At 45.2% G+C, this 21777-nt stretch overlaps 1 protein-coding gene across 1 annotated transcript; it reads left to right on the top strand.

Moving 5' to 3' along the window:
• On the top strand, positions 3884–21402 carry E2F8 (E2F transcription factor 8). Its single transcript, XM_005699519.3, has 13 exons — positions 3884–4228; positions 4566–4685; positions 6445–6723; positions 7079–7235; positions 9311–9625; positions 9843–10004; positions 11897–12034; positions 13691–13894; positions 14206–14293; positions 14553–15084; positions 19319–19451; positions 19569–19963; positions 20645–21402. Exons 2-13 carry the CDS (start codon positions 4671–4673, stop codon positions 20825–20827), a joined length of 2601 nt encoding a protein of 866 aa, XP_005699576.2. The 5' UTR covers positions 3884–4228; positions 4566–4670; the 3' UTR covers positions 20828–21402.

Here is a 21777-nt window from a genome sequence, read left to right on the forward strand (position 1 = left end):
CAGAATCCTCCTGCAACACAGGAGACCCAGATTCAATTCCTGGGTCGGGAAGATCCCCTGGAGAAGGGATAGGCTACCCACTCCAGTATTCTTGGGCTTCCCTTGTGGCTCAGCTCGTAAAGAATCTGCCTGCAATGCAGCAGGCCTGGGTTGGATCCCTGGATTGGGAAGATCTCCTGGAGAAGGGAAAGGCTACCCACTCCAGAATTCTGGCCTGGAGAATTCCATGGACTGTATAATCAATGGGCTCTCAAAGAGCTGGATACAACTAAGTGACTTTCACTTTTTTCACTTTCCATCCTAGTCAGTAAACTGGATTACATTTGGCATGCTTCAGTAAACCAATTGTCATTCAAACAAGGATTCAGTTCAGTTCAGTTCAGTTCAGTTCAGTTCAGTCGCTCAGCCCCATGAATCGCAGCACGCCAGGCCTCCCTGTCCATCACCAACTCCCGGAGTTCACTCAGACTCACGTCCATCAAGTCAGTGATACCATCCAGCCATCTCATCTACTGTCATCCCCTTCTCCTCCTGCCCCCAATCCCTCCCAGCATCAGAGTCTTTCCCAATGAGTCAACTGTTCACATGAGGTGGCCAAAGTACTGGAGTTTCAGCTTCAGCATCATTCCCTCCAAAGAAATCCCAGGGCTGATCTCCTTCAGAATGGACTGGTTGGATCTTCTTGCAGTGCAAGGGACTCTCAAGAGTCTTCAAACAAGGATTACAGACCCCATTTTTTCTATATTTTGTTATGTTAGAAGAAGGGTTATGTGGCTACAAGAGTGGTCTAAGGCGTCACCAACATTGCTTTCTTAGGAGCTTTCTGAGCCAGTGGAATGGGATATATGAAGTGGGGGCAGGTAGATCTGGATTATAATCCTAACGCTATAGCTAAATTGGCCACCACTTAAACCTTTTGGTGCCTCAGTTTTCTTCTCTATAAAATGAGGCACAACAACTATCCTGTGAAGCAAGTAAGGACCAACCCAAGCACAGTGGAGAACATGGCTTTCAGTGGAAAGCCCTTAAGAGTTAAAGAGACTTGACTTCAAATCCCACACCAGCCACTTACCTTAAGACTGGGATTTGTTAGTTTAAAATGCTCTACTTTGGGGTTGATAGGGGCAAACTATTACGTATAGAATGGATAAGCAACAAGTCCTACTGGATAGCATAGAGAACTATATTCAATATCCTGGGATAAACCATAAGGCAAAAGAATATAAGGAAGAATGTATATATGTGTATAACTGAGTCACTTTGCTGTAGAGCAGAAATTAACACAGCATTGTAAATCAACTAAACTTCAGTTAAAAATTAAAAAAAAAATTTTTTTTTAAGAGCTCTATTTCACTTTCCAGATGGTAACCCACAGTTAACAACTATGCTGAGTACTGAATGCGATGCCATCTGTGCAGCCTAGTGAGAGGTGGCTGCTCCGAGCATTATTTGTGGCACTCAGACACCTGGGAGAAGGAATGCCCCTGTAGTCAGAGACGTGAGCAGGGCAGTCACCGGTTCTCAACACAGCGGCATCAGACTGTCGCTTTAAAGAGGATTCCCAGCTTGCATTAATAAAAAATTAAGGTAGGTTGGGCAGAGGGGGACACCACCCACTGCTATAAACCCTGGTGAGGAAAGGGGAACAATCTGAGAAACAAAGGCTAACTCAGAAGCGCCAACTGCCCACCTTTTGTTGACATATCTAAAAACACACCTTGCTCCAAAAAAGGTGCACAGGGCTCAGTAAGAAACAGTTGCTCTGTGCAGTCTAGGGTGGGGCCCTGCCCAGTGGCCGCACTTTATTTTAAATCTGAGGGCTCTAGGTGGTTTCTGCACAGCACTGATCCTAAGGCCGGTTTTCAGGTGGCTGCGCGGTCTTGAGCGACACTTGCCTGAAGCCCGGTAGCGGAGAGCAAGGACCCAGCCAGCGCGGCGCTATCTGTTCGGGGCAGCCACCCTGCGCGCCCTGAGCTTGCGTTCCGCGAAGAGAAAGAGCCGCCGTTCGCCACCGGGACCTCCCCGGTCCTACAGCCTGCAGCTACAGCACGGCGACCTTGGCCTCAGTACCAGAGTATCCCCGCCCTCATATCGCGACCAGGAATATAAAACTATTTGGCGCTGCAAGTCATTGACACACATGGATACGAGACAGGACGAGGGGATCGCGGCTGCGGGCTTTGCTGGAGCTTAAAAGATGCGAGATTACAAAAGAGGAGGAAGAGCTCAAACCAAACTGTCGATAGATGGGCCCCTTGATCTGGGCGCTGTTGGGCAATACGTGCGGTCCCGCAACTCCGGCACAGGTCCCCAGAAAAGGGAAGCGCTAGAAAGCCGAGTACAGCCAAGCAAGACAACGCGGGCGCACGCAATCCAGGCGCAACCAAGGGCAGAGCTGCCGCGCGGCGTCTCGATCTCCCCATCTGCAAAGCAGAGCGTTGGACTAGAGTGTCTCCCAAAACTCCTATTAATCTAGAAGTCAACAATATTCCATGCTGGAGCTGCCCAAGGGTTTGAACCCGGAAAAAGAGAGGAAAGCGAGGGAAGACGACAGGGAGAAGGGAGGAGCCGGTGGGAGACCTGGAGAGGGAAGACAGGGGACGCCCGGAACAGGCTTGGCGGGTTTTCAGCCTTACTCCTCCTCCTCCACCTGAGTTCTCACATTTGGGTCAAGACCCCGCGCCCATCAAATGGGAGCGCCAGTTAGCCAAGCTTCTGCCCCCAAGCCCCAGTTTCTTAGAAGCCATGGGCAGATGGTGAGCAGCACAATAATGCATGCCACGGATGGTAGGGGTAATGGTCCTGGCTGGGGTCTCCAGCACAGGTGAGCGGACCTGGGACTGGGCAGGCCGTGGGAAGGACCCAGGATGGGGGGTGCGGAGCGCCCGCGTCTCATCCCGCGTGTCCTCGGCGGACTAAACTTAACTCCCCAACTTTGAGCAAGGGGAGGGGGTGTTTGCCCCCCCCAAAAAAGTTTCTGAACTTTTCCCCCAACTCTGCCGTGGAGGCGGCACCGGGGGGCGGTGCCTGCACCCTGATTCGCCGCCAGCTCCTGTCTGGAGACTCGGATTGGCGCGCGTGGTCCGGGGCCGGGAAGAGCGGGCGTGGGGGAGGGGAGTGGCCCTCTCCGCCCGCGGGATCGGCTCGCGCCGGGAGCGGGTTAATTTCAAATCGGGGGCTTGACTGCTCCTGGACGGCCACGTCCACTGTGCCCGCCCGCCGGCCCGCCAGTCCCGGTCCCGGCGTTTCCCTCGGGCACCCACCTCAGCGCGGCGTTTAAGGACCGACTGACGGCCCGACACGCGGGCTCCCGGGCCTGAGCGGGGAAGGGGTGCAGAGGCGTCCCCGCTCAGCCCCCATCGGCTCCAAGTGTGAGGTGAACTGACAGGTCAGCGGGGCGCAGAGGGGCGCAGCGCCGGGCCAGACTGGCACCGGGAGAGGGATCGGGAAGGCAGCGGCGGCCGTTTCCCGCCTCTCGCTCCGCCGGGGGCCGTGGAGGGAGGAGCCGAGATCCCGCGCAGAGGGGAGGGGGCGAGCGAGGGGGAGGGGCGGGGACGCCGTGGTTCCGGGCGCGGGTTTGCCCGCGCTGCTCGAGGGGCGGCGCCGACCACGGGATGGCTTTCCGCGCCAAATTTTTAAATCGAAGGCGGAAGGTCCAGACCTGCCCCTGGCGCCGCCAGCCAATCGCAGCCCTGTAGCTAACGCTCTGATTGGTTGGGAACCGTTGCCCTAGAAACCGCGAGGATGCTGTCCGGGAACTGCCTGACTGGCGGCGCGCGTACTGGGCCCAGGGGGGAGGGGAATTGGCCGGGAGCGAGGGGAAGCCCTCAGGGCGCGGGAGCCGGTGGCGACTGTACCTGGTTGCCTTGCTGAGCAAATGCAGCCTTCCATGGTAGGGTCCAGGATTGTGGCGTGAACTGGCCACCTGAATAGCAAGTACATAACTTTTTTTTTAAGTCGCATCTTTAAGGAAGTCTTCAAAAAACAACAACAACAAAAGTTTTAATCGTAAGGCGCTCTTTAAATGCCCAGGAGCTTAAGGACTGAATTTGGAAGTTACGTATCAAGCTATTTCCCCAAGACTTTGCTGCTGATCCCATGCACGTGTGTGTCAAGGGAGAAATTCAAGCATCTAGATGTAGATTTTTATCCAGATATTTGCAGTTGCAGCTCCTTAGCCGGAACCTGGGCTCATGCGCTTGAGTCCGGAACTCTGATCTGTGAACAGGTGGGTGCTTGTGCTCGCTGGAGTCCATTCGGTGGGGTCCGGAGAATGATTTGCCCTCTCTTAAGGTGGGCAAGGGCTGTCACTGGAATTCCTGTGGTTTGCTTGAAGTCTTACTGACAGCAGATCGGCTTGCTGAAGTAATTTACGGGCGTTTGATGGGAGTCCTCTGCCCTGTGGGGCTATCTCCGGTGGAGAATAAAACGTTCAGTGTAGTTTGTCAGTTTTCTTTACCTTAGCCTTTGTTGCAGCAGACTGTGGCGTCTCGTAATGAAAGGTATTTTCAACAGATCTCCTGCATTTTTCGTTAACTTTTTCTATTTTCTTTTTTTCTTTAAAGATATTAAACTTTTTAATTGGACTACCTGAACTACTTGAACCATCAGGATAAAGAACTCCAGATTTTTCATTTTTAAAGAAACTAAATGTATGAGAAATTTACAGAATGGAGAACGAAAAGGTACTTTTTTAGCTTCCATATTCATCCTTGCAGTTTTAAATGCAACATTATCCTGACTTTACTGCATAATTTTTCAGTATCCAACATCTTACTAACACCACATTCTTTTTTTGTTAACTTCTATTAAAAACCTAGAAGGAAGAAAAATTTAATTTTTGAAGAGGGGAAAAGTTACCCAGGATTAATCTTTCTAGTTTTTAGTGATTTGGCAGAAGTTTCAGAGGGATAAGTAGAGAGAAAAGATATTTTTAAGAATAATAAAATTTGTTAGCTGCTTTATGATATTTCTGAGAATTCTTAAACTATAAGAATTCAGAAGGGGCATTTGACATGATTGGACATTGGATCTCCTGTTAAGATAATTTTCTACCAAATCACCAATTTCTTTTAACTATAGGGGCCACTGTCACTGGAGATACCTTGATTGATTTCTAAATATTGATAGGGTTAAAAAATGAAATATGCAAATTTTAGATGTAAACAAATAAGAGAACTGCTGTTGCTTCTGATGGTCAGAGGCAAAGGACAGCAGCCCTGAGAAAAATCCCATTCTTGGATTGGAAGCTCTCAAGTGTACCATCTCAGTGCACTTATCTGTCATCCCAAGCATTTTCTTTAGAATAGATACAGATGGCAAGAATGTGTGAAGTCGCCAGTGGGCAAAAGTAGAAAAAACATAGTTTTCTTTAGTCTTAGGTATGTGGAGAAGGCAATGGCACCCCACTCCAGTACTCTTGCCTGGAAAATCCCATGGACTGAGGAGCCTGGTGGGCTGCAGTCCATGGGGTTGCTAAGAGTTGGACTGAGCGACTTCACTTTCACTTTTCACTTTCATGCATTGGAGAAGGAAATGGCAAACCGACTCCAGTGTTCTTGCCTGGAGAATCCCAGGGACGGGGGAGCCTGGTGGGCTGCCGTCTATGGGGTCGCACAGAGTCGGACACAACTGAAGCGACTTCGCAGCAGCAGTCTTAGGTATAAACTGCTGTTAATTTACCCTCTTATGTCTCAGTGGCAGCCCAGCCTCTGCCAGGAACCAGCTTTGTGGTCTTGGGTTAACTAATTTTACTTCTCTGGGTTCCATTTTCTCCATCTGTAAAGTGAAAAGGGTAAATATTCAATGAGCAGAATTTTCTACTTGTAGCCACTCTGGATTTTGCTCCCCAGTGGATTTTGCTGACACAGGCTAGCCCTCACCCTTGTTTCCTTGGCTCTCTGACTTTTCTTCATCAGTGGTATTTCACTGAGTACCCACTACACGCAACTGTTGTGCTAGGTGTATACACAGGTGAATGGCATATGGTTTCTGCCGTGGAGACCTTTACTTATTACAGTGTCATGAGTCAAAGTGACTACAAGGAGTTTGGGGTCACTTAAAATTATCAGTCCTATTAAGGGAAGTTAAGTAAAAGGTATACGGGAACTCTCTGGAGGATCTTTGCAACTCTAAATCTAAAATTTTTTCAAAATAAAAATTTTAAAATTGTAAGTCTTAATGTTTTCTTTTTAAATTCTTGGAACATAAGATGAAAATTTTAAATCCATGCATTGTTGCAGAATTAAAAATGGGGAATTTAGCTGTTATGGACAAATGTCAAAGTGATTATTGGAATATAGTCACTAATTTAATCATCTCTACAACCTCACTGAGCATGTTTCCTAAGAACTGTTTCTATTTATACAATTCTTAGAGTCAAAAGCTATCTGATAAATCTTTTTTTTTAATATTGGATTTAATAATTTACTTGTTTTGAACCAGGAAAATCTCTTTTTCGAGCCGCATAAAAGGGGACTGATGAAAACACCTCTGAAAGAATCCACTGCTGCAAATATAGTGTTGGCGGAGATCCAGCCTGACTTTGGCCCTTTAACCACACCCACCAAGCCCAAGGAGATCTCCCAGGGAGAACCGTGGACACCAACAGCCAACCTGAAAATGCTCATCAGCGCCGTGAGCCCCGAGATCCGCAACAGGGATCAGAAAAGGGGTTTGTTTGACAACAGAAACGGATTACCTGAGGTCAAAGATTGTTTACATGTAGGTTTGTTTGCAGAGGACTGGGTGGAAACTGGGGGATTTGGGGAGCTAGGGAGGGGGGTTTCTGTTGAGGAGGTACTAGCAGTATAAAGTATCACCCCAGTCAGAGCACTGGAAAGGTTTGGACCCCATCAAATACAGCTCTGGGAAATCTGAACCTATCACTTAATTATGAGCTTCTTCCCTTTCAGATCCTTCAAGCTCCCCACTTATCTGACTTCTCCCTGACTTTTCCCCACTTATCTTCCCAACTTTGCAGCCACTGAAGCAAACTATATATATGTGTTAGTCATTGAGCATTAATACCTCCAATAAATCTTTCTGAATAAGACATTATTTACATCTTTCTTTGTAGGAACACTTCTCTGGAGATGAATATGAGAAATCCCAACCCAGTCGAAAAGAGAAAAGTTTAGGATTGTTGTGTCATAAGTTTTTAGCTCGATACCCTAACTATCCCAACCCTGCTGTGAATAATGACATCTGTCTTGACGAAGTAGCCGAAGAACTTAGTAAGTATGCAAAGAGCTCACTAAAAGGGTCAGTCATTAAAGGCACTTCACAGACTGAGGCCTTCAGACCCACGCTCCTTCTAGCCAGTGTTTGTAATGGCACAAGACCACACGGAAATTATCCATCTGTCAAGCCCTATTAATTTCAGAATAACAGTAGTTCCCAGTCACATTTAAGTCTCAAAACAGAAGCAGAAAATCACAATGGAGATTGCTCTGACTGCACTGTGAAAGGTCCGAAGCTTTAAAGTAACGCAACATTGTTTTATGACTTATTTCACAAACAGCTACAACTCTGAACTTGCATCTTGTTTCTCATTGAGGAGCCAGGCTGCCAAATGCTTTCTTCACAGTCAACATGAGGATCAGCCTCTGGGCATGGGAGCCGGGCTTTAGCCCTCTCTGCCATTCAGCACTTTCTGAATGTTTTGTGTTTGCCAAAAGTTACTGTATCCCCCTGCCCTCTCTTCCTCCTCTCTTCATGGACTCAAATCTAGTTAGAGCTAAAAAGGAAATCCGTGGTAAATGTAGGATACCTTTGGAGTCATGAAAATACTACCACCTGAATCTGTGAAGAGACATACAGGATATTTTAGTATATAGCTATCACCCCATGAAGAAAGTTTTGCCCTTCTAATACATGTTTATATGTATCAACTTTAAGAAATGCCATTTAGATTCCTCTCTTCACATACACTTCATTATAGCTATGGAGGGTGTACCATTTAATTTAGCAGGTATCTATGGATTATCTACTATGTGGCAGGCAAGGTCATAGCAGCTGGGATAACATCAGTGGACAGAAAGAACAAAGTTCCTGCTCCTGTGGAACCTGCTTTCCAGTGGAGACAATAGACAGTATGCAAAGGACATAATAAGTGGGTAATGAGGATGTAAGAGGGTAATGTGTGCTAAAGGAAAGCAAATGCAGGCCAGGGCAGGCGGGAATCCAGAGTGCTAAGAGTGTGCTCCGTAATTTTAAACTTCATTTTAAATTAAGTAGTTAGGTCAGGCCTTGTTAGGAGCATGAAATCTGAGCAAGGAGATTTCACAAGATTTCACCTCTCAAGAATAGAGGTGGGGAGCCGTGAGGACATCTGGGAGAGGCAATCCAGCTAGAAGGAACAGCCTAGCACACAAAGGCCCTCTGGCAAGTTCCAGGAACCAAGGAATCTCAGCACCTTGTATCTATCGTATAACAGCCATGTTTGTGTGTGTTGGGAACTAATATAAGAAATGGAGTGTAGAGTGTGGAATTTAGAGCTCTAAAGACTTGATTTTGCCACATACTAGCTCTGTACCTTAGGGTGAGCAGCTTAGCCAGCCCGACCCTCTTACTGCCTCATCATTAAAGCATAGATAATAAGAAGTTTCACCATGTAACCCACTCCCATGTTCTTGCCTGGAAAATCCCATGGACAGAGGAGCCTGGTGGGCTACGGTCCATGGGGTCTCAAAGAGGTGGACACGACTTAGCAACTAACACTAACTTTCACACTCAGGATGGATTTTCTAGCTCTAAGTCACCCTTTGAGGAACTGCCTCATTTTGTACTGCTTTGTGTAAAAGTAAAGACTATTGTTAAAGAAATAAAAAAGCATGGATGATAATCACCTACCTCACAAGTTAGCGTAAAATCTTAAACCTGTATGATGCATCAACGACCCTCAATGAACACCACCTTTCTGATCTATATTAACAGTTTGTACCCTTTGAGAGCAGGGACACGCCTTTCTCATCTTCATACTCTGGTTAGCTGTGCTGTGCTCAGTTGCTCAGTTGTATTCGACTCTTTGTGACTCCGTGGACTGTAGCCCGCCAGGCTCCTCGGTCCATGGGGATTCTCCAGGCAAGAATACTGGAGCGGGTTGCCATGCTCTCCTCCAGGGGATCTTCCCAACCCAGGTCGAACCCAGGTCTCCCACAATGCAGGCAGATTCTTTCCCATCTGAGCCACTAAAGTTACTTAATCCAGAACCTACAGACTAGGAATCCCTGGGGAAAAGAAAAGTATTCGATTCTATCCACATTACAATATCTGATCCTAGTAAGGTGCCATTGCTTGTTCTCCGCAGATGTCGAGCGCCGACGCATTTATGATATCGTCAATGTCCTAGAAAGTCTACACATGGTGAGCCGGCTTGCCAAAAACAGGTACACTTGGCACGGGCGACACAACCTCAACCAGACCCTTGGGACTTTGAAAAGCGTCGGGGAGGAGAATAAGTACGCCGAGCAGATTATGATGATCAAAAAGAAAGAATATGAACAAGAGTTTGACTTTAGTAAGAGTTACAGTATAGAGGATCCCATCATCAAATCAAACACTGGCCAAAATGGACACCCAGACATGTGTTTTGTCGAACTCCCTGGAGTGGAATTTCGGGCAGGTGAGAGCTGGTGTTGAAAAGCCCAGGTAGCAGGGAACCTCTTGGAGGTCTAGAGACCAGGTTCCTTAGGGGAACCTAGCTCAAAGCTACTGCTGCTTTTCATATGAAAATCATGCATGTCGATGGGATCAGGTTGCGGTATTTTTAGCTTTGTTACTTTTGAAGGCACTTGTCCCTTCAAGAATTTTAATTCTCTAATCGTCTTCCTTTTCCAAAGCCTCTGTAAATAGCCGCAAAGACAAGTCTTTAAGAGTGATGAGCCAAAAATTTGTGATGCTGTTTTTGGTGTCTACGCCTCAGATAGTAAGCTTGGAAATTGCTGCCAAGATTTTAATTGGGGAGGACCATGTGGAAGATTTGGATAAGAGCAAGTTTAAAAGTAAGTGGCCCAACTGCCCTGGACTTTTGGACCTACTCTTAAATTACTTTCCAATACATTGGCTATATAAACAGATCATCTCTAGTTAGGCTTTTGTATCTTCACTTCTCCCCAGAATTCATGAAGATACTGCTTAAGCTAGCTTGTAGGGATTCAAAGATATGTATATAGCTACTCTTACCTGACACTTTTATCTACCTCACTTGATACTGTAACATTGTCTCCATTTTACAGTGTCTGAAGTCTAAATAAGCAGTAAAGTGGGACTGGAACCCAAGTGTCTGTTCTCTCCACTGACTCTCATATTTGAGGGTGTAAATAACTTCTAACACTGTCTCCAGAAGTGACCTGCAGCACAGTGGATTGGACATTTTGAAAGAGTGGTTTTATGGTGTCCCTTCTCTGCACTTACTGCCTTAGACAGTTTGCTTCCACAGTGACTTGGCTGGTCCAGGCAACTCAGCCTGTCTAGCGTGGTAGGCAAGGCTTGCTCTCTCTGCCCTGAAACCAAAGGCTGACACCCTGTCCTGTGTGTGGACAACCACCATCAAGAGCGGTCCCAAGGGCTTGCTCCTGAGAGTCTGTCCCATAGCTAAGCGAGGAAAGTAACCTAACAGATTAATTGCCCTTCTTGTTACATGCAGAAATGTTTATTTAAATATTGGATTTTCTTTCACAGCTACTGATTATTTCCAGTTCATAAAGAAAACTATTTGATTTCACTATGGAAAAAAAAAAAAAAGCATGATTTTAGCCAGAATATCTGCTCTCTGTTGGGAAGAAATCATAGATTGGAGTCTTAAAACAGCTCTGCCCTTGCCTCTAGAAAAGACTTTGCAGGAACTGCCCCCCACACACACACACAGAGGAGCAGAGAGAAGGTATAGAAGGCATTAGCTGACCTCCGAGCAGGGCATTAGGCTGGCCTAGACATGGATCACTCAGGGGACCGGTTGACTGGTGACCCCAAGGCATAGCAGGGGAATGCCTGGGAGGTGTCATGCAGACCCCTTCCCATCCTTGTGAAGATGTGCTGGTCCCATGAAAGTACTGAGGCACCTCCAGTTTGATGGTGTCTCCATAAAGACAAAATGAGTAGAGATTAAGGCAGTAAGGCTAGCATTTGGCTTAGGAGATTTGCCATATCAGAAAACACCCCAATCCTACCGACAGGCGGCCTGCTTTCTCTGAGTCACCAGTTTTCAGCTCTCTATTTCACTGGTTAGTCACAGCCTTGGAAACTATTCCAGGAACTGCAGATGCGTAATTTGCTGAATCCCTAGGGAATTCAGAACCTCTGGCATGGCTGTGAAGGCGGGACTTAATTTGCAGCTTTGTACTACAAGCTGAAGTAAAGGCAGACTTCTGTAACAGAACTTTTCATGATATATAAGACTTATAGAATTAGCAAATCTATGCTTTGCCTATACATAGGGACAGTATAAATGTTTATAAATTTTGATAGGTATAAAATTTTCCATGCTTGTGAAAAATACATTTATTTTCATAAACTATCACAAGCAGGAAAATGATTATTTCTATTTGTTCCTAAAATGCTGAATCCTCATCAGGAGATGCCCAGCAGTGGTAACTTTTTATTAGAAAAACTGTAACATGTTTCCCAATAGGGTGATTTCATTGAATCATTTTTCCTTTTGTTTCAAAATCCAGTATCAGCAGTAATTGAGTCTCAATATTTAAAATGTTTTTTTGTTTTCATTAAAGCAGTATTACTAGACTAACTCTAGAAAAGTCACTGATGGTTTTTCTCTGACATTGATGGTTAGGATAGCTCTTTGAGTGTACACTGTACACATGAAGTCCTTAGGAAGCAAAGTCCTTTGATCTTTCATTATTCCATTAAGTGATATATATACTTTTTTTTCCCCCAGCAAAAATTAGGAGGTTGTATGATATAGCTAATGTTCTGAGCAGCCTGGATCTTATCAAGAAAGTTCATGTTACAGAGGAAAGAGGCCGAAAACCAGCTTTTAAATGGACAGGCCCAGAAATCAGTCCAAATCCCAGTGGTATGTATTTATTTCCTTTTATTCATTGCTGCATTACTTTGAATTAGTGCACATTTGGAAATATCTTCCTTTCTCTTCCTACCCGTACTCCCACATGGGAAGAGCATATATGTAAGTGACTGAAAAGACAGAGACGAACACCAGTATGGAAAGTCTGGCCCTTGGTTCCATCAGCAACTCAAGGTCCATAACCATCACACCCGTGTAAGAGGCCGAGTCTGTGTGTAAAAGAATTTGACAAAGTTGAAACAGCCTGTGCTTGTGGAGAATATGAAATGGATTCATTCCAGAATGAATAGTCTGTCTCCATCTCAACTCTGGGATTCTTACATTTTGTGTTCTACCACGACCCCCCACACAGAAGTTATGGAAAATGGCAAGAACACGGGCCCCAGAAGCAGAGGGAAGCTTAGGTTCCAGTCCCAACTCTCACTTATTCCAGCTGTGTGGCCTTGGGCAGGTGACTTCTCTAAGACTGTTTCCTCACCCCGAGTAGGAAGAACGACAGTGCCTTTGCGAGGTTATTCCAGTTTTGGATATAACCTCAGTGAGAGGTCCTTCAGTACAGGGATTTGGAGGACAGGCTCTGGGCTAGATGAAGTTCATATCCCAGGCCCACGTTCTTCTAGCTGAGAGACCCTGAACCAGTTAGTTATTGTCTAAAACGTCTCTGAGATGGGGGTGCCTTTCCTGAGAGGTACCTGCCTGAGCTGTGGAGAATGTCTTAGGCTGTTCAGGCTGCCACAACAGAGTACCATCGGCTCGGTGGCTGATGAACAATATATTTACTTCTCATAGTTCTGGAGGCTGGGGAGTCCAAGATCAAGGTGCTGGCAGACTCGGTGTCTGGTGAGAACCTGCTTTCTAGACTTTCCTAGTCTTTTCATAGTAACCTCACATAGTGGAAGAAGATTAGAGAGCTCTGTGGAGTCCCTTTTATAAGAGCACTAATCCTGTTCAAGAGGGTTCCTCCCTCATGAACATCTCCCAAAAGCCCCACCTCCCAGTATCATCACTTTGGACATCAGGTTTCAACATGTGAATTTGGGGAGAAGGGATGGGGCAGAGGATGAAAACATTTAGTCCATAGCAGGGGAGGGTCACCCTATTTCATCAGATGAAGTCTCCACTGATGCTGAGATACCCGACATTTTATATTTCAATAAGAAATAAAAACCACTCACAGTCACCCTAAGAGCACACCACTGGTTATAAAATGATAAAGTATTTCAGAGATGTTAAAGTGAATTATTTTCTCAGAATTCATTCAGAATAAGATGAACAGGGTTTTTTAGGTAAAGCCTTTGAAATGGTATCTGGCACATAGTAGGGACATAACTGTTGCCACTTTAATCAGAAATCATTTTAGAACCGTTCCCAGGTGGCTCAGTGGTAAAGAATTCGTTTGCCAATGCAGGAGACATAGGAGATGCCAGTTCGATCCCTGAGTCAGGAAGATCCCCTGGAGGAGGAAATGGCAACCTACTCCAGTATTCTTGCCTGGAGAATCCCCATGAACACAGGAACCTGGCGGGCTACAGTCCATAGGGTCACACAGAGTTGGACATAACTCAGTGAGCGCGCACATACTGACCTCATACCCCAGAAGGAGGCTGAACCACTCATGTTTTAACACACTGCCCTTTCCTGTTTCAGGTCTCAGCCCAGTCCTTCCTTTGGCTGCCTCTGATTTGGAAGCGAGGCGGTCTTCAAAAGAGAACTGTGCCAAAAACCTCTTTTCCACACGTGGGAAACCAAACTTCACTCGACACCCATCTCTCATCAAACTGGTAAAGAGCATAGACAGTGACCGGAGAAAGATAAATTCTGCTCCCAGTAGCCCTATCAAAACCCACAAAGGTATGTTTCCTACCATGTCAGGGCTCCGCTTGAAAGAATCCCTCCTCATCTGACTTTTAGCTTCCTTGATCCCTCGGGACTTGCTAGAGAATTGTTTGTTTCCATAGTCCCAAACACACTTGAAGCCCAACTTACATATGAATTAAAGGATAAATGCGATCGTGGGGTTTATCGCTTAATTGCTGTGTGATTTAGGGGAGGGAGCAGTGCCTGTTTTCTGTTCCTTTGACCTCAGTGATGTTTCATCAGTGTGAAGATTCATTCTTCTGCTTTGACCAACTCCCTCCCCCACCTTCTTTTTCTTTTACCAGCTGAGAGCACTCAGAATTCTGCACCTTTCCCGAGCAAAATGGCTCAGCTCGCAGCTATCTGCAAAATGCAGTTAGAAGAGCAATCCAGGTAGGTGGGCAACGCTCTTCAGTAACAGGATGCGTTACTTTACATTGCATCATTAGGGTTACTTATTTCATGTAAGAACAGGCAATAACCTTGGAAACTGGTGAGAGAATCTTCTCTGTAACTCATAATATGGAATCATTACAGAAACTGTCTGCTAGTTACATAAAAGTGTAGCTTCAATCTGGGGCAATGTAAAATAGCAGAACATTCTAGAGAACATGTGTTCCCATTGTCTCATGTTTTCAATCTTGTCTTTTAGTGAACCCAGAAAGAAAGTGAAAGTACAGCTGGCAGGATCTGGGCACTGCAAACCAGTGGCCCCTCTGGACACTCCAGCAAATGCCGAGCTAGAGATGACAGCACCGTCCCTCATCCAGCCCCTGGGGGTGGTCCCCCTGCTCGCCAGCCCATTGTCACCAGCAGTGCCTGTGATCCTACCTCAGACCCCTTCGGGCTCATCGTATACCATCTACTTGCAGCCTGCCCAGGCCCAAACTATAACGCCACCCCCAGGCCTGAGCCCCACGGTCTGCCCCACCACCTCTTCTAACACTATGAGATCAAAAGACTCCACAGATGCCACCGGTGAGAATGCAGACAGTGACGCCCCAAAGTCCAGTGCATCCACCAGGCCTGGAAGTTTGCTGCCAGAGCCAGAGAGACAAGGTGCAAAGAACCGAGAGAGGGAGCCAGCTGGAGAAAAAGGCTCCAAGAGGGCGAGCATGCTCGAGGACGGTGGCTCCAAAAAGAAATTTAAAGAAGACCTGAAAGCACCTGAAAATGTCTCCACAGTAAGTACAGCCATTAACTGTGCAAAGCTCTAGGTACCCCCCAGTTAAGCAGGAGGGACTCTGCTGGCGTGTGAAATTTACCAGAGCAAAGAGCAGTCTCCCAGAAAACAGGGAACTGTTCCTTAGCGCCCCATAATCCAAACAAGGCCTCAAGTAGCTAATCCCCTGACTGGGATGGCGGCAGGGGCATTTTTAACCTTTGGAGGAAGGGATTATCCGCTCTCTTTTTAAAGCACTGTGGGTGGTTGTCCTTAAGTCCATTTCTCTGTCCCACACTGGAATGCAAACACCTGCCATGAAAGTCTTAAATAATTTACAAGCAGACGTGACCCCACATGAATGGATGGACGCATAGGGTTCCTCTGACTCCTGCTTTCTGAGTCATTACTTGATATTTGTTTGACGTCATGCAACTGGCATCTGTGGCCTAGCAGAGAAATGGCTCCCCCCACTGTTTTTACTTTCTACGTCAAATTTAAACCAAAATGTCCATGTTGTGCAAATAGAAAAATCAGACTTAGCTTGGTAAGGTTTAGGGTATTTGATGCATTGGTTTCTAGATGTTTTGATGTTTTTTTCCTGGATGGAGTTTAATTCAGGAAGGAAAGAACATGTATTGGCTGCCTACCCACATGCAGAAGTGTTAGGCGCTTTTGCATACGTCCTCTTTTTCCACTCTCAGGACAATCATATATGACAGACAGCATCACGAGATAAACAGACCTCACTAAACATGGAAGCAGAAGTTAATCTCTCATTTTGTCCCTGCTGTTAACTCAGGTTATTTTACTTCTCTACATCTTGTTTTCCCACATCTATAAAGAATTTGTTCTGCCAGTTTTTCCTGATTGTCTACTGGGTACGAAGCGCTTGTGCTCTGGATCAAATCAGCACCTGCCTTTGGGGATGATTGCTTTTGATCACTTGCCCCAGGGCCATCTTACAGTTTTTGTGAGGTTAAGTGAATTTATTACATGATGGTATATATAAAGGGGTTTGTGATCCTTTCAAGGCACTGTAGAAGCTGACGGGTATTATCTGTAACTATTGTTATTAAGGAGGCTTTAGAGTCTGTCAGATCTTCCCTGAGGATGGCCTCATGGTAACCATTCAAAACATCCATTATCTTAGCATAGTATCATTTTGCATTTAATACACATGCTAGGGGGAAAATCACAAGGCTTCAGCTTGATTTGATTTTCTGGGAGGTCCATAATCTCTTTGAGGCAATGAGTATGATTTAATAATGGTCTCCTGTTGCTCACTTAGTTATTCAGGATTAGGGTTTTCACTGGATAGATTCCTCACACCCCCTGCTCTTTTTTTCATCTCTGACTTCATTTTGACCATTTCTTTTTAGCATGGACTGAGCAGAGCAAAGAAAGGGAGAGATTCACGTGTTAATTCATTCAACAAACATTTACTGAGAATCTACACTTCTAGGGGTGGAGAGAAGAGAGAACACAAACACACACAAGCATATCAGGTAGCGAATAGTAAGAAATATGGCGAAAACAAAAGAGGATAGTGTCCTAGGAAGAGGGCTAGGAGTGCTGATATATAGTCTGGGTGAGAAGATGTACAAGTGGCAATATGTCAAATTATTTTCATCCTGCTACTTTAATAGTTCTAATTTTAAAAAAGGGGTTGGCATTATAGATGAAACAGTTTTGCAATGAATATAGTTTATAGGAAAAGGAAAAGTAATTATTATTAGAGTTTTGCTAGAGATTTGAAGAGAGTTAAACCAGAAAACATTGTACTGTAAGATGACAAAGAGCAGCTATTGGTAAAACACCTAAATCTACCCCTTGAAAATTTTCTATTCCTGAAGCCTTCAAGGAACCTGCTAGTAAAGATATTGAACAGAACCAAGCATCTAAGAAACAAAATTGAAAGTTTTTGGTACCCCTTAGCACTGGGGATTCTGACCAGACCTATTAACAGCTAGATCAAAGCATAGGCCGTTGTTCTGACAGTGGGGAGAAGAAAGATCTGCAGGGAGACGAAAGGTGGGCCTCTGGTTTACAAGAGCTGCTTTTCGCTTTTACCAATCCTGTTCCTGGTAAGACCAATCAGACTTTGCAGGCGGCTCAGCCACGCACGTAGGCTCTGTTGGAAAAGTAACGTGATGAGCAGGTATGCTGCAGACACACACAGCCCAACACTCTGGCCATTTCCGTATGGAATGTAACTTCATTCCCCATAGCTTTATCTGCATGATATTTGGACATCTCATATGAATTAATCAGTTCTCTTATCTGTCGTTTTTGAAACCTGGCACCCTGCCCTTTCATTTGTATATTATAAGAGTGTTTGCTTGGTATCATTTGATCCTAAAGTACTAAGGAGAAAAAAGCCCTATAGTTCTATAGTTCCTTTATTCCAAATCAGGAGTCAGCAAACTTTTCTGTACAGGACTATAGCCCGCCAGGCTCCTCTGCCCATGGAATTCTCCAGACAAGAATACTGTAGTAGGTTGCCATTTCTATCTCCAGGGGATCTTCCTGACCCAGGAATTGAACCTGCATCTCCTGCATTGCAGGCAGTCTCTTGTATTTCAGGCGGATTCTCTACCAGCTGAGCCACAAGGGAAGCTTTCTGTAAAGGGCCAGAGAGTAAATGCTTTTGGCTCTGTGGGCCATATGGTTTCTGTTACACCTATTCAACTCTGCCATTGTAAAAAAATTTTTAAAAATAGGAATGCATCTGCAGACAATATGTAAATGAATGGCCATGGCTATGTTCCAGTACAATTTTATTTGCAAAAACAGCCAAGAGGCTATATTTTGTGCCTGTGGTTTGACATTCCCTTTCTCTAAATCAACATTTCTTAACATGTTTTTTTTCCCTTAAATGCTAATACTACCAAACATTTAGTTGCTGAATAGCCTGGGAAATGTTACATGATGAACACTCTCTTAGAGATTCACATAGTATGCCATCATGAAAGTCCCTTAGAAATTCTGTCATAAAGATTCCATTTTCCTTTGTTGAATTCAGCATTTCCCCAAACATAATTTAACTACGATTCAAGTAGTACCTGCTTGCATCCCATAGAAAGAACTAGAGTCCCGCAGAATAGTCTCTGGGAAACACCATCCCAGGTAATTCAAGGACAATCAGATATAACACAGCAGTGTCCCTATGGTGTCCAGCTGCGTTCAGCTTGTTCTGACAGTACCACTTTATACCAAGAAGTCTGGAAGCAGACTTAGGATGTTGAGGGTGATGGGGAGTGCTAGGTAAATCCTGCCCTTAAGCAGACTCAATGCTAACTTTAGGACGCTTCCTAAGACCCCAGCTGGCATTTAAGAAACATTTGGTTATTCGGGACAACTGTTGGGATGGGAAGGAGGGATACTGTCTTCAAAGAGCCATAGAGCTGGCCTGCCTGTGGCCCATACCACTGGAGGCTTTGGTCTGATGAGACAAACAACCACCAAGGGATATTAGTCCCAGAAGAGGCACATGGTTGTTTTTCTTGTTTTTGTTCAGTCGCTCACTTGTGTCCGACTCTTTGTAACCCCATGAACTGCAGCACGCCAGGATTCTCCGTCCTTCACCATCTCCCAGAGCTTGTTCAAATTCGTGTCCACTGAGTCAGTGATGCCATCCAACCATCTCGTCCTCTGTCGTCCACTTCTCCTCCTGCCTTCAACCTTTCCCAGCATCAGGGTCTTTTCTAGTGAGTCAGCTCTTCGCATCAGGTGGCCAAAGTATTGGAGCTTCACCTTCAGCATCAGTCCTAATGAATATTCAGGATTGATTTCCTTTAAGATTGACTTGTTTGTCTCACTATAAAGAAGGCTGAGCGCCTTCTTTGGGAGAAGGAAGGGATGGGAGAGTGAAGTGATTAAAGGCCTGCCTTCCTTGCAAACCCAGGAAGACTGCTCAAGGGACTCTCAAGAGTCTGCTCCAACAACAAAAGTTCAAAAGCATCAATTCTTTGGTGCTCAGCCTTCTTTATGGTCCAGGTCTCACATCCATACATGACTACTGGGAAAACCATAGCTTTGACTAGACAGACCTTTGTGGGCAAAGTGATGTCTCTGCTTTTTAACATGCTGTCTAGGTTTGTCATAGCTTTTCTTCCAAGGAGCAAGTGTCTTTTAATTTCATGGCTACAGTCACCATCTACAGTGATTATGAAGCCCAAGAAAATAAAGTCTGTCACTGTTTCCATTGTTTCTGTATTTGTGTGTAAAATAAACCCTTCCTCTTTGTTTTTTAGACCTTGTTCCCATCAGGATACCTAATCCCTCTCACCCAGTGCTCAACCCTGGGGGCAGAGTCCATTCTGTCTAGTAATGAAAACTCAGGTACACTTTCCCCAAATCACAGGATCTACAGCTCCCCAATTGCAGGTGAGTGTACTTAAAAACATCTTTCAAACACAGTCATTCTCAAGCTCACTCAAGCCTTATATACTTCTTGGACAAATGCCTGTGCTTTTAAGATATTCTCCTGCCTTTTCCTTCCAGGTGTTATTCCAGTGACATCATCTGAACTCACTGCTGTTAATTTTCCCTCTGTTCAAGTAACACCTTTGAAGCTAATGGTCTCACCAACTTCCATGGCAGCCGTCCCTGTCGGGAACAGCCCGGCTCTCTCTTTGAGCCACCCAGTTCCCATCCAGAACCCGAGCTCAGCCATTGTAAACTTCACCCTGCAGCACTTGGGCCTCATCTCCCCTGGTGTGCAGGTGTCTGCCAGCCCTGCCCCCGGAACCACTGGCGTGTCGCCAAGAATAGAGGCTGTTAGTGTCACACCCGAAAATGCAGGCACTCAGCAAGGAAGGGCCACCAAGTGTGACGCGTCCATCCTGAGCCAGAACCAAACAAACGGACAATCATTTGCAGGGACAGGGGCACAACAGGTGAGAGTGTGTCCATTCATTGATGATTTTTCTCTTTTAGTTCTTAAGTCCCAAATATCAATATCATGGAAGACTCACTTTTGCTTTCAGACAAGGAAAGGATGGGAGAAGGAAATGCTTAAAGGCCTGCCTTTCTTGTAAATCCAGCAAGAGTGCTCAAGGAGTCCAGATTATGGGATTATCATGACCATTTTGTTTCCCCTTAAAAAAAATAGTTGAGTCCAAAAGTATAATGAACTTTTGGACTCAGAGGGAGAGGGAGAGGGTGGGATGATTTGGGAGAATGGCATTGTAACATGTATACTATCATGTAAGAATCGAATCGCCAGTCTATGTCCGAAGAAGGATACAGCATGCTTGGGGCTGGTGCACGGTGATGACCCAGAGAGATGTTATGGGGAGGGAGGTGGGAGGGGGTTCATGTTTGGGAACGCATGTACACCCGTGGTGGATTCATGTCAATGTATGGCAAAACCAATACAGTATTGTAAAGTAATATAAAGTAAGTAAGTAAATAAATAAATAAATGTTAAAAAAAAAAAGAAAAAAAAATAGTTGAGCGTGTGAAACTCAGGCAGGCTCACTTAGCAGATTTCAGGGCATTCAAGGTTCCCATCATGTGACACGTCCTTCCAGTTCACTCTGGGTCTGACTTTTCTCCGTTCCTCTCTTTCCAATCAGCCTGTTCCTGTGACACCCAAAGGGTCCCAGCCAGTGGCCGAAAGCTTCTTCCGTACTCCAGGTGGACCAACAAACCCAACAGGCTCCACCTGCGTGGATTTTGATGGTGCTAATCACACCTCCATAGGAACTCTCTTCGTCCCACAGCGAAAACTGGAAGTCTCAACGGAGGATGTCCATTAATTGACATATTTGGCTTCGTTTAATCTTCTGAAGAGTTGTTTAACAGAGAAGATGGCCTTGGACTGATTTGGAGAACACGTTCTCTGAAAATACTGTAAATACGTTGAGGGTTTACTTATTTGCAAAACAGACACTTATTTTCGTACTTAAATATATATATATCCACACAGACATATAAATATATATTTGTATTAAGCTAAGTTCAGCCATCAGTCCTACAAAATAAAATGTTGAACCAAGGTATATTAACTTCTGGGGGAAGGGGTTCGTTTTTTCAGCTGTGCCTATCCTATGATGCCAAGTAACTGTGTTAAAGTTTACTTCCCTTTGGGTGAACCTGTGACAGGCCTAACACAGCGCTCTCTTCAACTTTGCACAAAGAAAATGCTGTGATGTATAATGTATTTTTAAATGGGAGGACTGTAGCTATATTTTTTTGTAATTTCTTTCTGCTATTGTTGCTGAATGTCTTTTTGTAAAGTTCGCAACAATCCTTAATCAAGTCTATGGAAAAATTATTTATAAAATGTATTTTTAATCATAAGTTGTTCAAATTAAAACTTTTCTAAAATGTATTTAACATCTTGATTTGGCCTGTTGGAAGAAAGTCTTGGTATGGAGCATGCATCCTGGTTCCCCTTAGATATGCCAAGTTTATCCCCTGTGTTCTTCCCCTCTTTTGATCCTGCATATGGCTCCACTTTTACAGAAGTGACAATGGCTTCAGAGAAGCCACTGCTTGGCCAAGGACAACCAGCTTAGTCCTGTGTGCTTTCCACCACACCCTGGGAGGTTGGAAATGAGAGGTGGGAGCTGGGGTGCTCCCTGCCCTATCCTGGCATGGCCAGCATCCACCCCGCCTCCCACTGTCAAGAGAAGAGAGGCTGCAGCTACAGTCCTCTTGTCAAACAGCCCAGCTCCAGGGATGGGCAAATAGGATTCTGATTTCG

Source organism: Capra hircus, chromosome 29 (genome assembly GCF_001704415.2).
Source record: "Capra hircus breed San Clemente chromosome 29, ASM170441v1, whole genome shotgun sequence".
NCBI classification, from domain to species: Eukaryota; Metazoa; Chordata; class Mammalia; order Artiodactyla; family Bovidae; genus Capra; species Capra hircus.

Excerpts from the sequence above, each read along its gene's own strand:
- E2F8 (XM_005699519.3), top strand. Across the intron at positions 7,236-9,310 it reads CGAAGTAGCCGAAGAACTTA|ATGTCGAGCGCCGACGCATT; the intron begins GTAAGTATGCAA and ends TGTTCTCCGCAG. Across the intron at positions 19,452-19,568 it reads CTACAGCTCCCCAATTGCAG|GTGTTATTCCAGTGACATCA; the intron begins GTGAGTGTACTT and ends TTTTCCTTCCAG.